This window comes from Nyctereutes procyonoides, unplaced genomic scaffold (genome assembly GCF_905146905.1).
Source record: "Nyctereutes procyonoides isolate TBG_1078 unplaced genomic scaffold, NYPRO_anot_genome, whole genome shotgun sequence".
Taxonomy (NCBI): domain Eukaryota; kingdom Metazoa; phylum Chordata; class Mammalia; order Carnivora; family Canidae; genus Nyctereutes; species Nyctereutes procyonoides.
This window is the reverse complement of record NW_026575125.1, coordinates 106546793-106573078: the sequence shown is the minus strand read 5'-3', so window position 1 is coordinate 106573078 and position 26286 is coordinate 106546793. Positions and strand designations below refer to the sequence as shown.

Sequence of the window (26286 nt, the reverse complement as noted above, 5' to 3'; positions counted from 1 at the left end):
TGGCATTAGAAATCTAGTAAAACGCTAGTGTCTGTTTGAAGATAGCGACGGGGATAGGGCATTCTCTTTGTTGCATCCTTGACCTCGAAACTCCTTTTTCTTCTCCAGATTAAAATATAGAACAGGGAAAGGACAGAACTTGTGAATAGAGTGAGGCGAGAAAAAGCCACACTGGATTCCTGAATTGGAGGGAGAGATGCTGCTAGAACTGGAGGAGGAAAAAAAAAAGACGTTAGAGGAGATTGGAGATGGGCCAGGGCTACAATAACGAGGCTCGGCGCTGCGTTTCCCCAATACCGCTTTGTGCACACGACCCGAGCTCCCCGGCTTGGATCCCAAACCCAAAGGAATGATTTGGGGCAAGAGGAGAAGCGGGGTTAGGACGGCGCAGATTGGCCTGTAATGAAAAGTCAGCAGAAACCACTGGGTGGCAGCGTGGTGTGCGAGCGCAGCCCTGCAGTGCCCGCCGCCGCCGCCGCCGCCGCCGCCGCCGCCGCCGCCGCGAGGGCCGAACCGTCTGCGAGCCCTGGCCTCCCTCCCGAAGGGCTACAAGTGTCGCCAGGCGAAATGGCTCAGCGGGTGTGCGTGTCTGGGGGAGGGGGCGGTTGTGAGTCGCACACCCGGGCAGGGGCCCGGCGAACTTCCCAGGGGCGCCAGCCCGGGGCGGTGTGGCCCGCTAAGAGTCCCACGGGAACGAAAGAGCCCACACCCCCCCCCCCCCCGCCACCTGCGGGCGGCCCCCCGCCCCCGCTCCTCCGGCCCAACCAACTCCTCCCGGGGCCCCTGCATCACCGCTTCCTCCCGAAGCTCCGTTCGGCCAGAGGAGGGCGGGAAGCCTTGGGCGGTTGGGGCAGCGGCCGAGCCCCTACAGGTGTTAGCCTGCGCCGCCCGCCGGGGCCCGGCTGGGGGGGGGGGGGCGGGGGGCGGGGCGGCCGGGAGCCAGCGGGCTGGGCTCCGGGAGGGAGGGGCCGCCGGGGGAGGGGGCCTCGGGGAGGCCGCGGCGCTCTTCCGGAGGGTGCCTGCAGCGACTGGATTCCTATGCAGAGCCGGTGCCGCGCCCAGAGCAGCAGCAGCAGCCGCCACCGCCGCCGCCGCCGCCGCCGCCGCCACGATGCGAGGCCGTTACCTGTTTGATCCCCGTCGGCCAGCCGGCGCGGGCCAACTTTTCCCGATCGCCAGGCCCCGAAGTTGCAAGGACTAGTCGGAGGCTCGGAGGGGCCAGGGCGAGGGCGCGCTCCCCCGCGCGCTGCCTCCTTCCCCCCTCCCGCCGCCCGCGCTCGCGGCCTCTCTCCCGCCCGCGCCGCTCCCTCCGCCCGCCTCCCCGCTCCGGCCCCCTCCGCGCGGCACAGGGCGGGGGGTGCCGCGAAACTCCGACCCGAGCCACTTGGACTCGCACAGTGTCCTCGGGGCGCAGGGGCCAAGCGCACGCAGCCGCGCCGCGCTGCCTCCGCCGCCAGTGTCGCCGCGATCCCGGCCCGGGCTGTGGCGTCGGCTCGGACCCAGGCAGCCCGCAGCCCGCGCGGGGGCCGGACCACCGCCCGAGGAGCCGGGACGGCATGCTGAGCCCCCTCCTCGGCTGACGGCCGAGCGCGGAGAAGCCGGGGCGAGCGCCGGCCAGGGAGGCGAGGGCGGCCGCGGCGCGAGACCGAGCGGACGCGCCGCGGAGGAGCGGGAGGCGGAGGCGAAGGCGAAGCCGGAGAGGGGCCGCCAAAGAAGTGGTGGTGGTGGGCGTCGTGGCCATGGCGGCGGCTATCGCCAGCTCGCTGATCCGTCAGAAGAGACAAGCCCGCGAGCGCGAGAAATCCAACGCCTGCAAGTGTGTCAGCAGCCCTAGCAAAGGCAAGACCAGCTGCGACAAAAACAAGTTAAACGTCTTTTCCCGGGTCAAACTCTTCGGCTCCAAGAAGAGGCGCAGAAGGAGACCAGGTTGGAAGGGGCGCTTGGACGGCTTTGGGGCTTTTTAAATTTTCCATACTTTACGAGCGTGGAGGGGGCTGGAGGGCGGGTATGTACGCGTAGGTGAGTTTCTCAGGGGCCCATCTGGTGCGGATGCGGCCACCTCGCCGGTGTGCGTGCGTGGGAAGCGATTGCTTTCTCGCCACGTTCCTAGCGGTAACTGGCTTGCTGCATTGCAACTGCCGTGGGACGGGCGCAGAGCCCGGAGCCGCGCCGGCCCGGGGGCTTGGGGGGCGCCCTCCGCTTCGGACGCGCCGCATTAGTGCAAGCCCCGGGGGGCTCTGGCACGCGTGACCCAGACGTGGCTGCCGTGCGGGGCTGTGCGCGTGGCGTGGAAACTGCCGGCGCCGAGCCGGGCAGACACCGCCGCCCGCCCTGGTGAACCCGGAGAAACCCTCCTTTGCCTTTACCCCTGCAACTCTGACCCTTCCCGCGAGCCAGCTTCCACCCCCCGAGGGACGCGGGCTTCGGCTCTCGTGGCCTTGTGTTTCTTTGATCACTTTTAAGCTTATCGGGACAGACTTGACTTGTGGTACACCCTGGAAATATTTGCTGGAGTGCAGCGGGCGGGGGGGGGTGGATTCCTAGAACCTTGGGGCAAAGAGCTTGGTGATCTGGTTAGGCTAGTGAAACTGGTTACTAAATGCTACAAAAATGCTGGATCGAGGAGAGAATTTAAACTCATCGCCAGATTGTAGGTCCTTTGGAACCTATTCGGTGGGAAGAGTAGCGCGGTGTTCCGGTGCCAGGGAGATTCACTCAGCTCTAGGTGTCAGGTTGCGTCAAGGTAAAGCTTCAGGCGAACCTGCAGCTTCTGTGGCCATCCTTCATCAAATGAATCCTTGACGCTGTTTTCTTACTTCTAACTAGATAAATAATACAGAATTTCAGACTTATTCATCAATTTGTGCCCTGTGTGGTTCACACGCTGTGGAATGGAAACGCAGACATCCATTTTCTGTTTGCTCGAAGTTTTTAGGGCGTTCGCTGTGAATTGGGCTTGTTTTAAAAAAGGCTTCAGCGGTTGCAAAGCATGATTATGTGGCCTGAATAATCACATACACATTATTTCGGTGCAGGTGTCTGTATTCAGTAAAAGCGAATTTTGGTAGCACGGCTGTTATTGGTAAATTTGGTATTTTATTAAATCTATGGGGATTCATAATTGAGAATCATTGTAATTGAGGACCCGTATTTTAGATCTTCAGATTTCTGATACAAAATTTGAAAATAAACGTGAACTAATTTTCTCTCCTCCCCACCAACAAAAACACTGCTCTTCTTGCACCCATTTTCCCTAAGGTAGTTTAACACGATAGAGTATGGTAATGGTTGGTTTTTTTTTCCCTTCTCCCCCCTTTTTTTGTAGCACAGCTCAGTTTTCTAAATGTGAGTCCTTTGATGGGGTTCCAGATTATTTATGCATTTTCAACATTATGATTGGAGGGGACTATTTATTCAAAGAGCAATAATTCCGAGAGAAGTCTTTGTTAGTGTGTTTTTGGTACCTGGTTGGCAAACCACTCTAAATTATCTTGATTATTTCTCCTTCTCCTTCCACGCGCAAAGTGGCACATGGTTAAAAGGCAGAACATAACATTTGCCAACCCCTTCCGAATGCTCAATGAGATAGAGTACCACTCTGTAAGCCAAGGCACTCGCTATCAGAAACTAGCTACCACTGTCAGAAGATGCTTTAGGGCTTGTCCCAGAGTGACGAGGTCAAAATCCTACTTTTTTTTTTTTCCCCCGGTCTGGAGATTCACTCTGAAACTTGGAGTTTGTTGGCTTGTTTTCTTTCAGAGGACTCTTTAAAGTTGGGGTGTGACCTTTTACACGAAAATTTGAAACTAAAATTTTGAATTCTGCGTCTTTTCAGCTACACATGCACAACTTACCAATTGATCCCAATCCTCGTTGTCTTTGCAGAGCCACAACTTAAGGGTATAGTCACCAAACTCTACAGCCGACAAGGCTACCACTTGCAGCTGCAGGCAGATGGAACCATTGACGGCACAAAAGACGAGGACAGCACTTACAGTAAGTGACTGCAGAATAAATAGCATAGCCCCAGCGTGTCTTGGCATTGTGTTTTCTTCGTTTTTCTTTTAAGCTAACAACGCTTGCGAAATTCGGACCTGAATGCAAAAAATACAGTCAACACTTGTAATCCTGTTGATGCTGGTGAACCTAAAGGAAGTTGAACGTGAAAATATGTAAAGTAGTGAACTAGAGCAGATAATGTTGACACCATCGGAAGAAAAATCCAAATGTCATCTCCATGGTAATCTGGATATTATGGCTGTCCTTTGGATTTTATTACTTTTTTCCCACAGAAAATTTACTCACCCCCACATTGATCCTGAAATAGCATGCTATCTCTACTCTTAAGAACCGGTCTCATCCCAAGAGAGAGGAGTGGTTTCGTGTCATGAGAACTCATCACTACAAGCTTTCACTCCTGCACCCCTCACCCCCCCACGCACACACACTGATAACTCTGAGACTAATTGGGATTTTAACAACTGAGATACCTCCACAGGTGGGTGAAGGGATTTCTTTTAGTGATTGATTGATTGATTGGTTGATTGATTACTATGGTTTAAGTAAAGACCAAGTTGGGACCATAATGGTGAACCTAAAAAAAGGAAACACATCAAAAATCAAGGCAATTTTGTTTCTAATTATTGAAGTAATGTGATGATGAGATGTTATATAACCTTTTTATCACATATGCTTTTATTTGTTTGAAGTAATAAAAACAAACTTGCATTGGTCAAGCCTTCTCTTCCCTAATGACTGCTGTTTTCTGGAAATTCATAGATTTCTGCAGACACATTAACTGTTCCATGAGGCTGAAACACCTAGTTCTCACAATTCACTCTCTATTTCCCCTAATTTATATTGCAATTCCATCAGACTTTGATAATTTCCCAGAAACATCCCCTTCATGGGCTAAGAAAACAGCTAAGGAAAGCCGGTCAGAAGGCTAACAAGTCCTCTGCAGCATTTTTAGAGATGTTGGGCTGTAGACAGCAAAGCCATAGACAGGGGTCCCCATGCAAAGTGTCAAAGGAGTTTCTCACCTTTTAAGAATGCCTCCTGGGCTGATGTCCAAGCTAGGACCTCAAGAGGAAGTCACCTTTAATTATCCTTGATGAAAGCCCTGGTGGTACCTAGGATGAAAAACATCCATACCAGATGGGGTCTTCACTGCTTTTGCCAAATGCTGTGGTACTGTTGTGATATGTTCTACAGTGAGTATCCTAGATGTTCTTTTGTGCATACTCTTCTATTTGAAAAAATTAGTCAGATGTAACTAGAGGATTTCACTGTAATCGTATAACAGACAATTAATACATAATGATCAGTAATAAAACATTCCCATAAATCATATATACAAATCAGTGTTCGGGGAAGGAAATGGCAGTGGGTGTGAGCCGGTCTGTTTCTTCAAAGTGCCTGGGCAAAACGGATCCGGTGGGCATTATTGAAAGCAAGTTTATGATTAGCTGCTAATGAGCACCGTCAAGTTTTCCCCCATCTGTTTCTAACGTCTTCTCTCCATTAAAATCAGAGAAAAAATTATTTGGGGGGGTCCAGTGTTCACATGTGTTTTCTTGAAAAGGAAGAACTTTTTGAAATCAGACAGTGCACTTGTATTTTGTAAACAGCAGCATACCAAATGTATCAAGATCACATGGTATGTAGTCATTTTAAGACATGTATACACTTGTACACTTGAATGCATGCACACAGGCAAACACATATATGTATGTAAATCAAGATTCTGTTTCCTACAGTGGAGCTTTAAATCACGTAGTAGGTTTCATTCTTCGATTCCTATATACTCATAGCTTCTGCCTTTGTCTTATACCTGTGACTGATACGAATGGCATTTCTGTGTACTAATGGTATTATAAGACCTTGAAAGAGCATAGCCTGATAAGCAGAGTCTGTTTTGAGGCAGAATGAAATAATAAGAGGTAAGTCAACCAGTGGTAAGTATTACCACAACGTGAAGCATTCAGATGAAGAGGATCTCGAAAGACATAGCAAGTCTGTGCGGCTTGACCCTACCCCAGATGCCAAATGTGGCCAGAGGCCGAGGGGACCAGCTAATCTCCCCAGTTGAGGATATTGTAGGGCATAAATCATCATGAAAGAAGAATGTTTAATGATTAAAATGATTATTAAAATGATCATCATTACAATGGAAGTCTAGCCATGTGAATTCATTCCTTTTTCCCCCCTAAAGCCAAGCAATTTTCTTGGCATTCGTTCATTTTTTTAAATGAGTAGAACAAGAATACAAGTTGTTTTTTTCTTCAACTGTAACTCTTTCATTTATATAGTGTTTCCTTAATATGTATTCTGGATACCACGTTTATATTTTTCTTATATTTATTTATTTTTAGGACCTTTCATCCTTTTTTTTTCTCATTTTGTTCAAATTGAGTTGATGATACTTGAATTCTGACATGGTAAGCAAAATCATGACAAAACAAATTTGTTCACATTTGTCCAGATATTATCTATTCCTAAAAAACATATGTTGGATATTATGCGTTTAAGCTGACCTTTGATATATTATTACAATGGTTGATGTCAGTTCAATAAAATCTCATTGTGAGCAAATCATCCGTTGTAAATTATGTATTTTCCCCCTGAAAAGGATAAGATGATAGATACTTCGTGGCAGCAATTTTATTCTAATCTGCCTTGGGTGGGATGAAGGCTATTTTCAAAGAATAGGCAACTTTCCCTTCAAATCTCCAGCCATGTTACCCGTTCATTTTGTCAAGTCTTCCCAATCTACATTAAGATACACTAGTAATTGCTCCCTTTGAGAAATTGACCTTAGCCCAACGAATGAAGAAGGACGACCTCAGTAATCCTATCCAGTAAACAGTAAGTGCCAACTTGTGCACATCTCTGAGAAGATGATCCCTTCAGGGTAGAAGGAGTTTAATTAGTTTATGTAGACACACGGAACAAACAAACAAGCCTTTTTATTTATTAAAAGATTCTTCAAAACTTTGATGGAAATGGAAGAGATTTTAGGTGTTGAATGGATGTGTTTTAGATACATGAATGAAATCAATTATTTTCTTCTCATATTTAGAATATTTGCATCCTAATTGAAATAGTATCTTCTGTCCTTGAGGGAGTACTCCAGATTTAGAGAAACATAGGCACGCAGGAAAATATTGATTCTGCCAAGCTTACCACTGATAACATTTCTTTGCATTCTTATCTGAAAAGGTTCCCCCTCAGACTTTCAGCCAACCCAGTTTATGATCTATCTGGAATGTCTAAAGAAAAGAAAAGACTGGACTAGGATGACCAGCCACTGTTTACTTTTTTCTGCTTTCTTCAATTTTGTTTTGTTTTGTTTTAGGGTGCTGATTTTTGTCACAGAAATTTATGGTACATAATGAAAAATTCATGTTCTACCAGCTAGGTTGTGCCATTATTCAGGAACAGAGAATCTCAGGCGTGGATTACTGATAGTTTTTGCTTTTCTTCCACCTCATGCTATCTGATATTTGGAATTCAAGCATTTTATTGCTCATTAAAACCCACACCAGAGAGTGATTGAGGCATGTGGTGAAAATCAAATCTTTTTCTCTCTTACTTTTGTCTTTTTTTCTTTTTTGCTTGTTACAAGCTGCATTGAGAGAATTAAGGAGGTTCTGAATGTTGTGAAGAATGAGGTTCTAGAAACATTCTGAATTTCATTTATCATTCCCTGTCCTCTGTTACTATGACTGAACTAGGATTCAGACACAGGCTGGTATTCTAGTTGTCTGGTGGTATGCAGTGGTATGGCTTTTATGCAAAACCCATTTGGAAGTTTTTGTTTTCTAGATCCCAGATTTTTTTTTTAAATGAGAACTTTTATATAATGGGATTGTGATCTATCACATTCCAAAAATATGATATTATCATGCTTTCACTGCACAGATTGCTATCAATACACAAATGTGTGTTGAGCACCTCTGTGAGCAAGGCATCATCAACAGAGATATATACGTGACATACGCAAAAATACAGACTCCTTTCCTATGCGTTGCATTGTCAAATATAGCATGAGATCCTGGCTTGCAATCTGTGCAATTACTTTCCTTTACCTCACATAACAGAAGGGCACAGCTTTTAATATGATGAGCATTGAATGAGGTGCCATCAGTGGCATGTGGTAGGAACACTTGTATTTTGAACTGTACAATATGTCCTAGCTGCTCTCTGGTAACACCCTGATTTTAAGGGAAATATACATTGTAGGCTCCCCAAGGAATATTTAGTTCTTCATTAATATTTCTTATCCACATTACCCCACCTACTGCAGCAGTGTGTGTGTGTGTGTGTGTGTGTGTGTGTATCAAGGTAAGAGATCTCAGAAAAGCTATTCTTACCCATATGGTGACTCTCTTATATTCTTGTTCACAGAAATGATAGCAGACCGATATATCATCTTCAGTAAACTTACACACCAAGGCAAAAATCATCAACATTGGTCTATGACTCTTGAAAGGTGCACAGGCTAGCTTCAAAAGATATGTGTGGCAAGCACTACGTTTTAAAAATGTACTGTTTTATTTTTATTCACAGCGTAGGAGGGAGTAGACAGCTGGTAGGGGGAGGACGCCCACTGGTTTTCTCCAGTGAGTGGTGTGTGATTGTGAGGAGAGGCTGGGTGTAAGTTTCACGCAATCAAACCTTCAAATGGAGAAATGAAGGCCTCTTTGGTACCAGCTGGCTGCCTACTTACAACTATTTTGCTAAATAAACAAACAGACCTCTTAAGTTCATTATTTGTACTCCTATCACCTTTGTTACTAGACACTAAAAGCTAGGCACGGCCCCCCACCGCCATCCCAAACCCTATCTTGGAAAATGTTGGTTCTTTAAGAAATGCTGAAATACTACTCCAGGAACATAAGACTACAAAATGACTTTTTTTTTTTCAAGGCCTGGATTTATTTTTGGGTTGTTGCATTGGAAATAATACAGATAATTTAGATGAGGGAGTTAGACTAGTATCTTTTCTAAGATTCTAGGAATCTCTCCCCAACTGGTAGATCATAACCATTTCTGTGAATTTTAGCAGTCATCTGGGTGGGGGGAGCAGTTTAAAATAGTTCGTTGAGGATAAAGTTATTTAATATATCGACCAATTCCTGAAACTGTAGCTCTCCAAAAGCATCGGGATTTCCTACTTCCAACACTATACAAACCATGGGATTGTCTTTCATTTCCCCGGGATGTTTGACAATATGCAGCCATAGCAGAGCACCAGTTTTGTGACTGCAAGCAGACACACAAGCATACTAAGGGGTAGAAGACGGCCTATCTATCTGTCTATGTGTGAATATATAGACATATTTTTACCAAGCACACGTTACTTTTGGAGGGCCACACCTGATGGAAACAAAAGCTATGAAACTCAGAATGATAACATTATTTTCACATTCTCTCTGATTTTAGCCCTATTTAACCTCATCCCTGTGGGTCTTCGAGTGGTGGCCATCCAAGGAGTTCAGACCAAGCTGTATTTGGCAATGAACAGCGAGGGATACCTGTACACCTCGGTAAGCCTTTCACTGCGCTCGTGCTTTGACTACTCTGGTTTTCATCGGATGTGAAATAAAATATGCTGCATATGTGTTATCATTGCAGATTTCTGTGATGAGGAAGAATGTTCTTGATGGAAATATCACATCTGAAAGGACAAATTAACTTCCAGTGAAAATTATATCTATTGCTGGTTAATCATTTGAAGCTAACATTTTTGGTATAAAATCAAAGAGCCACTAAACTTTTTTGCATATGATGACACTTGGGTTATTATTTTATATAGCGTATAATATAATGCTCTGCCTTGCTGTCTTGCTTTGCAGCTGTGGGAAGCAAAGCCATTTCTATAGCGCAGCTCAACATGTGTTTATCCATGTGTCCTCCTGAAGAAATCAAGGAGACCCCTTCCTCAAATTAACTGTAAGACATAAAAGACAATTCTGGAAGTGTCTCTATTTCTTATCTTCAGTTAAATTCAGTCACACTGGCTATCTCTACTCTTTTTCCATCAGGCACATTTCAGCCTCTCCATGTGTGCAAATTCCTGCTTTTCCCAAGAAATTTGTGGACAGTGTAGATAACAATTCAGTTAGGAACCTGAGGCCGGATTCCACTTTTTAAAAATGTTTAACATTTAAATACAGGCAGAAGTGGTACAGTTATCAGGGTGAGGATTTCACTCTTCCCACTGACTGTAGTTCCCTATCACAGGAGACACCTTAATCTGTGGATAGTCTGTAATCTTCGTTTGGAATTTCTTATCTTTCAAGAAAAGGCTAGGATGTGTAAAATGGAGAGAATTGCTTGTCAAGCTTCCCGCTGGAAGCTTGTCATGGAGGCTGTTCCAGTGGTTGGAGAAATCTGTTCCTCCAACTGCCAGAGTGCTTAACCTGTAAATCCTTGTGCTCTTGAGTCTGTTCCCTGAGGTTATTGCAAAGCCAGGTGTGTAGAAAGACTGTTGGCAGGCGTGGTAGAAACCATGACATAGCCCTGGTTTTCAGAGTCCAGGCTGAGAGAGAGTTGGGAGAAGAGTAAGACCACAGAGGGCCCACTCATTTGCCAAACTGGGTAGTCTGTTTCATATTTACCAGAGAAGAGTAATCACCAGCATGATCCTCTCACCCTGGTCACTATCAGCTTCCTATCAGGCCATTTCAACGGTCTTGTCGAATAAATGCAGGGGCTTTATCATGTTCAACAAATGAAAAATTTGGATTTATTGCTATATTCATGGGCTCTGCCATTTATCAATACATTGCTCTTATTATAAAGGATAGGAAAGGAGATTTGTTTTTCAGGTTTGTGTGTTAAGGTAAGAGAATTTAATAATGCAGGATTTTAACTAACATCACTTAGATCCACAGCCTACCTCAACAGGACCAGATACAAAGGTAGGTTCTTAATAAAAAGTAAATGCTTGTTTTCTGAAATTACAGTGCAGGCATGGGAAGGAAATGGAATATACAAAGCGTACTTTTGAGAAGGTAAATACCAGATGGCATAGAAACTAATTATTAGCACTACTGGTCAAAGATCCAGAAGGTTGATTTTTTTAAATCTTGCAACAATAACTGTAATTTTGGAAATAACACTTAAGTTAGAGTGAGGAAAAAGTCATGTAAGTTAGGTAATATGTCAGGTGCCCCCACTCAGAAAATTAGGGCACTCAGTATTACATTTAGGGAACTGAGATAAAAAATTTGTAGCCTACCTTTCAGACTGACCATTATTTTAGCAAACAGGCAAATGCCAACATGAGCTCATTTCCAAGGAAGACTTCCCAGGAGGAATCAACATTATAGATTGATGGGCTTCCTTTCCACGCTTGGGCAAACTGATAGCGAAATGTGGGACACTTTGTATGTATTTCCCTTTAAGGAAAAGGAACCTTGAGTAAGCAAAGGAAAGAAACTTTGTTTTCATTGAGGGAGGAAAGCTGTCTGATTGATAACCCTGGAGTTCATATAGGGAAAACATCCAGTTAGTCTGCTCCAGGAAAGAATCTGAATCTCCTCCAGGATATATTTTCCAGTTCTCCTTATTACTTCTCTTGGATCATGGCTTGGAATCCCTTCCCTGTGTTGATCACCCATTTTGTTATCATTTAAGGTATGGTGCCCGGACTCTGTTAGGATAGAGTCTATCTTAGTGACTTTGGCATCTCGTGGTGTTGCGACCAAAAAGCTAAAGGAAATAACCCTCATCAAAAGAGAGAGGATCGGGGCACCTGGGTGGCTCAGTCAGTTAAGTGTCTGCCTTCTGCTCGGGTCGTGATCTCGGGGTCCTGGGATTGAACCCCACATCAGGCTCCCTGCTCAGCAGGGAGTCTGTTTCTTCCTCTGCACCTCCCCCACCCCCACTCCTGCTTATTCTCTCTCTCTCTCAAATAAATAAATAAATGAAATCTTTAAAAAAAAAGAGAGAGAGAGGATCATTCTTCACTTATATGAAACTGTGGCGCTTCTACTGCTGAACATTGTATGCAGTTTTGTGAAGTACCACTTAGCAAAGAGAAAATGGTTTTGGACAACGACCTAAGGATGAAGCAAAAATAGGGTGATGTGGGCAAGTAAAAAAAAAAATCTATTAGAAAATGATCTTGGTGAGGCATGACTAAGGTGTGCCTTAGAGCATTTGCAGTGGCACTGGCTAAAAGGACATGTATTCGTGAGCTGTTTTAGAGGTGGAATCATCAGGATTTGGTGGCTGACTGGATTTGGAGGGAAAGCAGGACCACCATGTATGGTCGAACATGTACGCTTGCCATTCACTGCCCAGATGGGAGTAAAGTAGCTTCCGGTAAAGACACTTCTTAAAATTTGCACAGTGACGGGTCATGAGGGACCGTGAGGGGTGGGGGAGAGAGAGAATCCTACCTTGGGCAGTTTGATGGTGAAGCTATTAGCCAACATAGAGAATAAAGGAAAAAGAAGACCTGGGAAAGAAGATACCCAAACATAGCTTGCTATCGATACTTGAAAATATGAACGTGGAATTTGAGAAAGATGTGAGCTAGAGATAAAATGTGGGAGTTATTGCATGTAGGTGGTAGTTGATGCCATGAGAATAGTTGGGAGAATATGTAGCACAAGAAGAAAAAGAGAGTTTGTCAAGTAATATTAGGGAATACCATCATGTAGGTGGCCAGCAGCAGAAAAAGACCTAATTGTGGCAGATATCATGGTGTTACAAAAGCTAAGAGAGGAGAGAGTTTTCAGAAAAGTCAGCAATGTCAGATGCTTCCGAGAAAATAAGGAAAACAGAAACTAGGAAGAGATCATAGGAAGGTCTTCAGTGATCTTGACAAGAACAATTCCAGTGGAGTCATGGGGACAGAAACCATGGACTGTACTGGATAACTTGAAGAGTAAATGGGAAGGGAGAAGTAGAGGCAGTAGGTATAGCATCTCCAACAGGGAGACATGAGTATTTAGAGGAGGACACAGGATGGAAGGTTCTTTGGTTAAGACACTTGAATATACCGGTCATGCAAAGGGAAAGAGCCAATATAGAGGCAGGAAGTAAAGACATGGGAAATGGGATCGTGTATGGAGTGGGGTCCCAAAGGAGTGGAGGAGACTGATGGAACTGAGTGTTTTAAGTGAAAGGATTAGGTTCACTTTGGTAAGAAGGAGGCCACCCTGACAGTAGCAGCCAAAGAGATGAGGACAGACACAAGCATCAGTGTCCTAAGCCTGCAGCTGATGGATGAGAAAGTTGAGGAATTTGTAGCCGAATGACCTGCATTCCCCCTCAATGAAGTAGAATGAAAATCAGCTCCCCCACCCCCAGTGAGGAGTGAAGATTGGGAACAGCCATTTTGGGAAAGGGACATGCAGTCTACTGACCAGGGCTTCGGAGACTGCAGCTCCTGAACCCAGTCCAGCCCAGGACCTGTTTTTTGTAAATAAAGTTTTATTGGAACACAGTCACACCCGCTCACTGACTCCTTGTCTCTGACTGCTTTTGTGCTATCAGAGCAGAGTTGTTGCAGAGCCCGTAGGACCCACAGAGGCTAAATTATTTACTATCTTCCCCTTTACCAAAAAAAAACTTTGCTGAATCCTAGTCAGACTGTGGTTCTCAGCTTAGCTACCTACTAGAATCACCGGGGGACCTTTAAAAAAAATTCCATTCTACACTCAGACTAATTACATCAGAATACTTAAAGGTGATGTCGGTGCACGACATATTTTCTAAAACTCCCCAGCTGATGCTACCAGGTATCCTGGGTGGAACAGCACTGCTCTAGGGCCAAGGCAACTGATTGCCCAATGGCACCGAGAACTGCTCCTGCCTCCACCATGAAGTCAGAAACCATGAACTAAGGCGCACTTTGGCCTTTAGCCGAAATTTCCAACGCTAATCTTGTTTTTCTGCTCTTTGAAACAAATCGACTTTACATTTCTGAAGGACTCATTCTTGAGATAAAGGAAAATGCTGATCCTTGGAAGAGCCCTCTCACTTTCTTCCCTTGTATTTCTTTCTATGCTTTTGCATTTCCGTTTGTACGACTTCAATTTCTCTGAAGTTCCATTTTATGTTTTTTTTTTTACTGTTTCTTCCCCTCCTTTTTGCCCATTACATAAACAATACCTCTGTGTTGTTGCCCCAGAGATAGTAATTTATTTTCCATGATTAATCCTAGGATTCCTGCACTGCACCCTCCCCCCTCCTTTTTTTTTTCTTGTTGCCACGGTGGACAGACTTGATGTAGGCTCAAGTGGCAGTGAGAAACCATCTGTGGCACAGAGAATCATAATTAGCCATTATTTCATAACATATTTACTTTTGTCTATGATAGAACTCAGGCTTTCTGGAGCTGTAAGGAAATTAATATTCATTGAGCATAGAGAACTTTGTTTATACCTTTGGCTTTTCTTTACCAATAATGAGCTGTACACAAGCTTTTGAGAGTTCCTCAAAACTTTATAGTATAAATATTTAATAGCATAAAGCTGTTCATAATCCATATTTCAGAACCAGTTGAAATAAATAAGTAGTAACTGCAGAAAATCAAGAGTCTTAAATGTGAAAATATTATCAATGTCCTAGTATCTGTTTTTAGTAGAGGAGTAATACCAGATGCTAGAAACAGAACAGAAACTCAAAGCTATACCAAAAGCATTTTATTTTGATTTTGGAATGTTCCAGAACTCAGCAGCAGCCTTTTAACCTGCCTCATTACTTCACCTCTCATCAACACTGCTTTTCCATGTCCAGAGTGCACGGTGTTGCTTGAGTTGTTCGTTGGAGTTGGGGGCAATAATGTGGGGTCAAGTAGAAACCCTTTGACAAGTAAACCGTTTCCATTCACACATTCCTGGAGAGGACTTACTGTAGTGATTTTACTGCCAGGTTTATGGTCCTGGAACTACCACAGCAAATCAGATGCAAGATCAGGAAGCAGGTCTCTCTGAAAGTCACCTTGATGCCATGGGAATGAGGCGGGCTGTGTTCCTGATCCCAAGGGCCCAGTCAGACTTGGAATCTGAACTACAGGGACAGATTTTTCCTTCTCTGCTGGAGTATTTCCAAATACCTTAAATTTACCAAGTTTCTTCTCCCATCACAGATGTTCATCTGGATGATCCAATCAAGATATTGTCTGATTTTCCACCATATAGTTCTTGCTTTTTTTTCCCCCTTTGCAACTAGTAAACAACCCATCGGCAGATGCTTTGAGTAGATATCCTACTCCTTAAAAACCCAATTTTTAACATTATATTTTCAGGAATCCCAAACCTCTTTAGAAAAATATGATAAGTAATCAAAAATTTGAGAAATGACAATTGATTCTTAGCTATGTCATATAAGTTTACCAATAGCTAAACCAAGGTAGAGAAAAATGAACATGTTTTTTACAAAGTGAAGAAGCATCATAAAAAATAGGATCCAGAAGCAAAGGGTTTCCTGGGTTTAGCATTCTGGTCACTGGGCTTAAATATCAGCAAAAGGTTAGTTTATATCATTTGGGGGAATTAAAATCAGTTCTGAGGGGATCCCTGGGTGGCTCAGCGGTTTAGCACCTGCCTTCAGCCCAGGGCATGATCCTGGAGTCCTGGGATCGAGTCCCAGGTCAGGCTCCCTGCATGGAGCCTGCTTCTCCCTCTGCCTGTGTCTCTGCCCCATTCATTCTCTCTCTCTCGAATAAATAAATAAAATCTTAAAAAAAATAAAAAATAAATAAAATCAGTTCTGATAGATGTTTTAACTTCAGACTGTGGGTGAGGGGCTCATTTGTGTTAAAAGGCCTCAGATGCTCAGCACACTTAGCTGTCAACTGTGAGCTTACTCTTGTGCAGACTTGTTTTGTTTCTCATATTTCAGTATGTGACAATTTAAGGTCTAATTTTAAGTGATATGACTTCTCAGCTGTAGCCCATATTCTAATTAAGAAAGGATGTTAAAGTTTAGATGAATTCCTCGATCAATTCAGTGTGATGAATGTCCTCCTAGCAAACATTTGTAACATATAAAATGTTTGAGTTCTGTTAAATCCAAATATCAGTAAATCCATAAAATTTAACTTCTAGGGTTATGGTCATAGAGGCTTATAAGTTTAATTAGAGGGATCCCTGGGTGGCGCAGCGGTTTGGCGCCTGCCTTTGGCCCAGGGCACGATCCTGGAGACCCGGGATCGAATCCCACGTCGGGCTCCCGGTGCATGGAGCCTGCTTCTCCCTCTGCCTGTGTCTCTGCCCCCCCCTCTCTCTCTCTCTGTATGACTATTGTAAATAAATAAATAAAAATTTAAAAAAAAAATAAGTTTAATTAGAATTAAATGAAGGGCACTGGTTTAAACATGACAACTGTAATGTTTAGGGAAGTAAGAATGACCCAATTATATAAGGAAATAGATTTAAAATAAACACAAATGCTATTAATATCCAGGACAGAAGAACATGATCATTATCTAATCAAAATTGATTTCTTCGATGGATTTTGCATGCAGCCAGTAGCCATCATGTAGAACTCCCCTACAGAACTAGGAGACACAAATTCTAACATGTCATTAAAAGTTTAGCTTCTTTGTATAGTTCAGTTAGAAATCCACAAAGCATTGGATTTGATTTATTTAATATAAAATTAGAAAAAGGTTGACTGAAAACTTAGGTCCCCAATTTTGGTGTCTATATCCAGCAGGCTTGTTGGATCAAATTATTTTACAGAAGGAAAAACAGAAAACAAGCCCATTTTATTTGTTAATGAATAGCTCTGCTAGCTCAAGAGCTAAATTTTATGTTTTAAAGAGGCTTTCAGATATTGGGTTGATAATATTGAGGTAGATATCATTATAATTATTGTATTGAAAAATATGCTGTATATGGTTGTATTCATCTTTAATATTCTTAAGAATACCAGTGAATCAGCATAATTTTCAAACTCAAAATACATTTCCCAAGTCACAGATTATTTCAAATGTTTAGTTCTCTTTCCATTTCGTGGAAGTTTCATTCAAATGTGAAAGAAAATCAAGCTTGGCAGTATTTGAATATGAAATTAGATAAATCTGGTTGTTTGTACCTTCACAGTCAAGTGCCTTCGCTTTATGGTCTCTGTAAAAACAGAGCCCAAACTGGTAAATTATTTAGAGTGAAGGTATAGTTTCTCAGATAGAAGAATGACTGAGGATGGTGCTTTCTCAGAAATCAAAGAGACAATAGTAGTTGTAGCTAAATAGAGCGAGATTGGCTCCATATTCTGTTTTTGAGGCCAAGTTGAAAAAATCATCCAAATGAGAGGTCATGGGGCACATATTTAAAAGAGTGTCTCATGGCTTTAACTCAGAAGCTGCATTCATATTTGTAGGAAAAAAGCCAGTCTCACGGAGCTAAAGAATAAAATAACTGGCAAGAATGAGGAAGAGGAATTTTAGCAAGTATAGCCAGATGTAGGGGGGTAACCCATGAGTGCTCACACACGTGCTTGTTCTTATGCACACACACAACACACATACACAAAGACAAATGGAAGAAGCCAGTCTTGCATTCATTGCTCTGTTGCTATTATGGGACTAGTTATTTTGGAATTCCCAAAATAAATCTGTTTTAAATATATACCCTACACTGAACATGCAATACCTTTGGAGATTGCTCTAGCAACATTCTCAGTGATGCTTACTAGCTGTATAGAACAGAGCACATGAGACCTTGTAGGGACATTTCATGCAGTTATCCAGTGAGTCTCATGTCTTGGTTCAGGCAGTGCTTTTAGTCTCTCCCTTCTTACTTGTAGAACTTTAATCCACAGTGTGATGGAAAAAAACAGAGGCCATCAAGGCTTTTTTTTTTTTAACCATCCTTTTTTTAACCATCCTTTCCAGGAAAGTTGTGTTTTCAAATAGTTTACCTACCAAATCCTCTACTCATTAAGTAGTAATTGATTTCTCTCTACCCCCCCTTAGTCAAAGAGCAACATCTGCCAAAAACTACCTTTTTAGTAAGTTTTAAACTTATTAATAAAGATGTGTATAATAAAAAATAAAGGCAAATCATGCTATTTGTGTCAGGCCTTTTGAATATGTGAAGTAAGTGACAGGGCCCCATTATAACCCTTCATGGATCCTCTCAAGTGTTAATAGTTCCAGGTTACCTAAGAAAGTGAATTACTAAGGGGCCCCTGGAGGGCCCCTTAATCAGTTGATTAAGCGATTAAGTGTCTGACTCTTGATCTCAGCTCAGGTCTTGATCTCAGGGTCATGAGTTCAAGCCCCATTTTGGGCTCCGTGCTGGATAGAGCCTACTTAAAAATAAATAGTGAATTAGTGAGACCCAAAAAAATTGAAGGCAGCAGCACTGGTTTTAGTGGTTACCCCACTCAAAGGGAATTGTGACTTCTGAACAGGGAAACTTTAAATGAAAGCATTTCTCTGATCATTATAATAGCTGTAACCAAGGTTAATGACTGGCAAGCCCCTGACTAATACATTTAATATGTTTTACCCAGGCAGAATGTGTGAATAGATAACACGTCCATGCTAAAATTCTGATTAAGTTATTCATCATATACTCTGATGCTAACTGCTTTTGACAGTCTGGAAGTAGAACTGCTGGGAAAGCCTCAATTGATTTCTTGGATATATTTTGCATATAGCCAACAGCCATAATTTAGACCACACCCTTCCATAAGGGCCCCAGATGTGGATAGGAGATCTGGCTCAGCATATAATGGATGTAGCCAAAATTAGAGGTGACGTGGAGTTTTACCCAAGAAAAAAATTATTACAGGTATTTGAAAAAGTCAAATGTAAATAACAACCCCAAGGCATGAACAACTTAGCAGTAATACAGAGGATGAAAAAGGCTTAGCAGAGGGAGGGTATGAATCATCCCATAATACTTTCATAATTGACGATGAGACACCAGAAAGCGACGGTGATAGCTTTCGGAAAAGAGATTCCAACTGGTAAAACTCCATTATATATAGCAAACACTATAACAGAAAAGCCTGTGCGTAACAAATCCATTGCTCTAATCTGGCCAGGAGATCAGCAAGGTTACAGTAGCAACAAAAAGTATTTTGGTTGTTTGGTTAAATAATTCTTAAAAAACGTTGTGTAAAATATTCCCTGATTCCTGTCTACGTCCTGATGATTCCCTGTAATACAAGTGCTAACGAAAGAGCCTCTCTGCAGGCTGTTTGCACTGAAGAAGACTGAAGTTGAGCCTACAGGCAGAGATCTCCTGAAAACTCCTCCCATGCCTCTGGTCTCAAAAGCCCAGTCACATGTCTCAACTCCCAGAGAACCAGAGGCATGAGATGGTCTAGGAGCTCGGGCAGCCAATCAGTGACCAGATATCCAGGGAACATCCCCAAGGTACCAGGCTATAATCTGGCCACAGTGATCACATTGCTCCATACAATGGCTGTCCTATGTTCAGAGCCCTGATTCTTTTTTTTTTTTTTGTAAGATTCTATTTATTTATTCATGAGAGACACAGAGAGAAAGGCAGAGACATAGGCAGAAGGAGAAGCAGGCTATCCCCAGGGAGCCTGATGCAGGACTCGATCCCAGGACCCCGGAATCACTCCCTGAGCCAAAGGCAGATACCCAACCACTGAACCACCCAGGCGTCCCCAGAGCACTGATTCTTAATAGTTGATCTACCAGGGGAAGGATTGGCATGAACTGTTCCTCCCCAACTTCTGCAGCCTGGCAATGCTATTTTTACTCCTGAACTCACTGTAAGAAAATGCCATATAGGGAAACAATTTGAATGTCCTTGGGGATGGGGGTGGGTTGAGGGTGCTGCTTTATGGAAATTTACCAGTTGTATTAAGCAGTGTATATTGGGTATTTGGCACTGAAATCTTAGGAGATCACATTAAGACCATGTTTATATGTCATGGGATGGTTAAATTGAATACAATGGAAAGATGGTTTTCAATTATATCAAGAAATGATGGAAGTCGAAAGGCTTTAAAAGTCTTGTGAATGTGTTGAGCACCTGGGTGGCTCAGGGGTTGAGTTTCTGCCTTTGGCTCAGGTCATGATCCTGGGGTTCTGGGATTGAGTCCCACATCAGGCTCCTTGCAGGGAGGCTGCTTCTCCCTCTGCCTGTGTCTCTACCTCTCTACCTCTCTCATGAATAAATATAGTTTTTTTTTAAAGTCTTGTAAACGTGTGACTCCACTTGCATAACATAAGTGAGTTACAGTGGATTCAACGAACCAAAGCTTTGAGATATGTCAGATTCCACCTGTCATATTTGGACAATGCCACTGGGAAATCTTTCCCTCCAGTTTTCTACAATTTCATCCTGTAGTAGTAGCCATAGCAAAGAGAAACGATGCCGACCCGTAGACCCAGATACAACTTCTTGGGGCTATAACATGCAAGATATATTAACACCTGCTATTTTGAGGAATACAAAGTACTTATTTCTCCAGAATGGAATGATCATTTCCTACCAGTGACTTTCATGATTGCTGAAGAAACAGTCAGATTTTTGACTCTACGATCTCCTTTTGTTCTGAAATCCTTGTTACTCATGTTCCTTCTCTCTGATTAGATGGGTGGTTACTTGGGAGGTTAACAGTAGAGACATTAGGTAGATAAAAAAGCACATTTATTAAAGTCGTTTATTACATTTATATCCCTAATATCCTTTCCAACAAGGGAAGCCACTTAGCCAACTCATTGTGTTTCTTCATACTCTTCTATTCTCAAATAGGATTATTTGCTCAAACAAAAAGTTCAACTCCCAGTAGGACTGTCAATAAATCAAAGCGTTTGTCTGCCACAAGGGTATTTGAATCTAACAGTTCTTAAATTGCACATAATATGGCACACGATGGCACACATAATAGGCTCAGGAAACACTTTAACTGCTAGTGTCTCTGATCTAGGTGTGAGACTTGGTTTAAACCGATAATTAACCTTGAGAGTGGAGCTCAACAGAACCTTGATAAGTGGTTTTGCTCAGTACGTTTCTTTGCTCTGGACCTTGCTGTGATTTCTGTTCACATGGAGGACATGCAGAACAGTATTTTATTTTACGAGATGTGGAATCTCTTGGTCTGCCTTCCCTCCAGATTTTGAGGTGATGCTCTTTTCCTCATCATAACTGATCATTTTATTCACCACCCCTCACTAAAAGCATCTGTCTTGAAGCCCTGAAGCCTTAGTGAGACTAGCAGAGTTTTGACATCAAGGGAGTTTTTTTCTGTTTTATTTGTTTTCCAGTATCTGTAATACATTCTGGTGATGTTCATCAATTGGCATGAGCCACTGCCGGTTCTTGCTTTCAGAGAGGTGCGGGCTCTGCCTCTTGGCACTCGCACCTGGATGTGGACACATAGAGACAGTTGTTCTATAAGCTGCCGGATGGTAGTGTTGTTTTTGTAGTTGTGTACCATCAAAACACGCAAAAGAAGCAAGCGAACAGGTGAGGAATAATAATAGTAAAGGAATGTAAGAATTCCACATGTGTTTGAAAGCGTTCTGGATTAGGGACGCCTGGGTGGCTTGGTGGTTGAGCGCCTGCCTTTGGCTCAGGGCGTGATCCCAGGTCCAGGGATCAAGTCCTGCGTCGGGCTCCCTGCAGGGAGCCTGCTTCTCCCTCTGCCTGTGTCTCTGCCTCTCTCTCTGTTCTCATGAATAAATAAAAAAAAGAAAGAAAGAAAGAAAGAAGGAAAGAAAACCAATTCTGGATTAGATTCAACTCAGACTGTTGGTTTGGCAGTGAGGACCTTTGGTCTCGGCAGTGTTAGGGAGCTGAAATGAAAATAGAATGTGATTTCTTCCCCAGTGTTATCAGTACTCTGAAATTCTGCCTTGCTCCCAAGCTCTAGGTTACACCCTCAGGTTCAGAAGTGTGGGAGCAAGTGGCCCTGGCCCTCCCTGATCCCTGCCCCAGCCTTAGTGGTAAAGATCTGCCAGGAGATTGCAGCTACTCGGTGAATCAGGAGAGGAGGTAACAGGATGGCACATATTTTCAAGTAAGTTCACCATCATTGCCTTTTACCCCTCATTTTTGCTACTATTCAAACAAGTAGCTGTGCCAACAGGGTTTTTTTTCGTATATTTTTTTAATTGGAGTTCGATTTGCCAATATGTAGTATAATACCCAGTGCACATCCCGGCAAGTGCCCCCCTCGGTGCCCATCAGCCAACAGGTTTTAAATTATTTGATTACCTCCTTAAAGGTCAGGTTTTCCTATTTTATTTCACATTTTGCCAGAATATTTGACAAAGGGTGTTCTATGGTGGTAAATATAGAAGCATACGTATGATAAATAGTCTTTTTATGTGGTCATTCTCCCATTTGGGAGGGGACTTGCCATTTTTGTCAGAGTAATTATGAACTACCATAGTTTAAAAATGGGAACCATAATGAGATTTGATTGGTGCTATGGTAGGTTCTTGTACTGGCTACAGATAATATAAAAAAAAGCAGGCTGAAATAAGATGGGCAGTTAGTTGGTTTGGATCTTTGCTTTAACCACCAATGCTTAATTGAGTGGGTTTTAAATATTTTATTATTATTACACATTATTGTTACACATCCCTGAATGGTGACCTAAGTCAGCCTTTGAGAGGCTTTACAGACATACAATCTAGCCTTTTTCTATGTATAATTAAGTAATCCTAAAGAATAGGTGTCATTTACACAATTTGTTGGAATCACTCCTTTAATGATATATTTTTTTAAGATTTTATTTATTTATTCATGTGAGAGAGAGAGAGAGAGAGAGAGAGAGAGCGAAAGAGAGAGAAGCAGGCTCCATGCAGGGAGCCTGACGTGGGACTCAATCCCAGGTCTCCAGGATCAGGCCCTGGACTGAAGGGTGCGCTAAACCGCTGAGCCACCCAGGCTGCCCAATGGTATAGTTTTTTTAGCTGACATTGCATAGACTTCATCAAGTCCGAAATTCAGTAATCCAAGAAATTCTACCAAGATAACAAATGTCATTTGTATAGAGGTAAAAGCATATTGAGGTTTCTCCGTGTGAAGCATGTCATGAGAGTATGAGATACCAACCCACTGATACACTGAATCAAGAGCATTTATTAGTAGTTAAATCCTCCTTTTTATATGGCTCTGCACTTCTCAACCTGAGGGACCTGAAACCTCATATGGTGTGTTTCAGTCAGGGGAAATGAAAATGTGAAAAAAACCTGGCGAATGTCTTCAGCAAGTTGCTCATTTCTGGCACATTAGTTAATTACTTCGCAAATTGTTCATCATGTTCCCATTTCACTTTTATAAGCACAATAACACTTCTTTTTCTAAATGTTAACAACGTTTAATTTCTTAATGAATCGATGACTATTCCATAGGTTATAAATTAGCATATGGATTCACCCAGGCGACTGGCTACTCTACATTTTCAAACATTTGTTGGAGCATGAGGGAAAAATTAAAGCCAACTAGTGATACTTTGACATAAGTAATATACTTTCTCTTAGAGGTTAAGATTAAACTTTGTTCTTGGGCTGCCTGGGTGGCTCAGTGGTGGAGCATCTTCCTTTGGCTCGGGTTGTGATCCCGGGGTCCAGGATCAAATTCCGCATCAGGCTCCATGAAGGGAGCCTGCTTCTCCCTCTGCCTATGTCTTTGCCTCTGTGTGTGTGTGTCTCGTGAATAAATAAAATCTTCTAAAAAATAAAATAAACTTTGTTGTTAAAAGCAGCAAGATATTAAAAAATACTTTTTTCATGGGGAATTTAAGTATTACAGTCATGAAAAAATTTTGTCTTTTCTACTACATTTTATTAAACCTCTATTTGCTCTTACTATTGCCACTCAGCCTATTACCATTTCATCACAAATCAGTGTTTTATTCAGTGTATTGAGGAAATTAATCTTTCAGGAAGCTACATGCAGGGCTGCTATACCAGAATCCACGATGAGTCAAAAGTTCCTGGGGGTCCCTTGATATAAATACACTCTCTTTATATAGGAAGATCCCATTTGAGAGAGTTTATTTAGTTTGTGTCATGCCAGAGAAACTTGGCTATAAAAAGAATTTCCATTCTAAGTTTGTCCCATCTCTAGGACTCCCAAGAATTTTATAGAGGCCCAGTGTAATCATAATATTAAAATAATAATATTAAGTATGGTGATATATTCGTTTGGAGCCCTGGTGCCTACATCACCTTACATCACAGTCTGTGTCTTGAGAAGTGGTTGAGAAAAATTATTGAATTTGGATTACTATTTTGTGCTGCTGAATTAAAAAGTCAAAATAGGTATGTTCTGTAACAAATAAACAGTAGTCTGAAATTCATCATTCTATTTAATTTTTTTTTGTCATTATGGCTTGAGTTACACTAATATGGTTCTTTGTCCTTCTAGAAGTTGTAGGTGTGTATGTCATCTTTATATATTAGGCAGTGCTGGCCAGGAAACATGAAGTGGCTTTCTTGCAAGATATGTGAAGTTTTCTTTAGCTGTTTCATGAATTTTGAGTCTTCCACAGAATCCCACAATCTCTGCCTGTGTTACAATCTTGTAGCAGATTCATAGAGTTTCCAGAGTTTTCCTAGCTGTGATGTTAGCAGTCATTCCCAAGGCAATTATGTATCATGAGTGGTGGTCCCACATAATTCAAGAGCAAATTGTTCCTCTAGACAGTTTTGTTGTATTTCCTTATGGGTGCTAAAAGAAGCTTCCTAGCCAACGGAGTTTTAATTCCTGCTTTTAATTGAAATTTTCTTTTGTAAGAATATCTAGTAGTTCATTTTTCCCTTCAGATGTGATGTTGTGATTTCATTTAGGAGGATTTTTTGTGCTGTTTGGCTTTCTTGTGTGTTTTGTCTGCAGTCATTTCCCTTTCTCTTGGATTGCTCCTGGAAGGACTCACTGCCTCTACATTTTTGTTTAGCACAAGCCCCTCAGTAGAAGCTAGATTACACATCTTACATCTTTCAAGGCCGTACTTTGTTGGGGCTTCATTGAGTTAATTGTAAATATAGAGATTTAAGAAGGATCTAATAACACCAGACTGTTTCCTGGTAATGTGGCAACCTTGCCAAAGCCTATACACGCATCCCAGACCCCTCACTGTATGTGCGCAGAGTACAAGTGTCGTATCTTCAAGTACCTCTCATATTGCCCAGATGTTCTCGTGTGTGAATCTGGTATTCCCCTCAATGATACTTCAAGCTTTTTGTGGCTAAGAATAGAGCCCTCTCCTTCTTTTCCATTCCCAATAATACCAAATTCATTACTGAGGACCCAGTGGACAGACATGAGACTAATATTTTGTAAATAGGCAATAGATGGAAGTTTTACCATGTGAGAGGCCAAAGATAAAGAATAAATAAATGATTTCTTTCTTTCACATAATAAGAGGTGACCAAATCAAGAGTGGTGCAGTTTGGGAAGGAACCATCTAGAAATCCAATTTACATGTGTTTTCATGCATGAGCACATGCCTGGGCCTCTCCCTCTCCCTCCTGGAGGTGTATGTGTATTTCAGGTCTCTGTCATCATTCTAAAATAGTGGTGAATAAAATGCTATTTGATGAATCATGTAACACACAAACACACACACACACACACACGAGAAACAGTGGTTGAACAGGTAGTGATGTCACGGTGGCACCAGATGTCACAATAGGGGCACACTGAACCAGAAATCTAGAAATGCAGCTTCTGAGCCATGCTCATATGAATCTACGAATTTGGGCAGCCCCTTTCCTTTGTCAGGATCTCAGTTACCTCAAATATTAAATTTAATTCCCATGGTCCTTAGAATCTGTTTTGCAAGTAATAAATACCTCAGCTTTGCACCCATCATTAAATGTTTAATAGAACCCATAGTGATGGGGTTGAGGAGAGCGCAGATCTAATGAGTACTCCTTAGTATTGGTGGGTCAGGGGATCATCTTTGAAGCAGTTCTTTTTTTTAAGACTTTATTTATTTATGAGAGAGAGAGAGAGAGAGAAGCAGGCCCCATGCAGGGAGCCCGATGTGGGACTCGATCCTGAGTCTCCAGGATTATGCTCTGGGCTGAAGGCGGCGCCAAACCACGAAGCTACCCGGGCTGCCGCAGGGGATCATCTTTGAAATAGATGGGTTCTACTGGGGAAGGGGACAGTTATTTTTTTCATGATAACATTTTCTTTTTCTCTCTCTTGGATTATCTGGTTTACTTCGATAAAAGTAACATTAGGATTCTACTGGGGACATAATTGGGCTTGACCAATAAAGGATGACAGTTTGTGTCTTCTAATTGCCTCCACTTAATGGTCCTGCTCTTCATTGCACTGAACTATGGAAAATGTCACATTTCCA

General features: G+C 42.5%; 1 protein-coding gene across 4 annotated transcripts in view; it reads left to right on the top strand.

Moving 5' to 3' along the window:
- FGF13 (fibroblast growth factor 13) overlaps positions 1-26286 on the top strand; it is a 485264-nt gene that overhangs the window by 412119 nt on the left and 46859 nt on the right. For 3 of the 4 annotated variants that reach the window (XM_055337308.1, XM_055337309.1, XM_055337311.1), the window contains 2 exons: positions 3886-3996; positions 9448-9551. In XM_055337308.1, coding sequence (XP_055193283.1) covers positions 3886-3996; positions 9448-9551 — 215 coding nt within the window. Of the gene's footprint in view, positions 1-1029; positions 1927-3885; positions 3997-9447; positions 9552-26286 lie in introns of those variants that run through there. The other variant, XM_055337310.1, reaches the window with a different exon arrangement.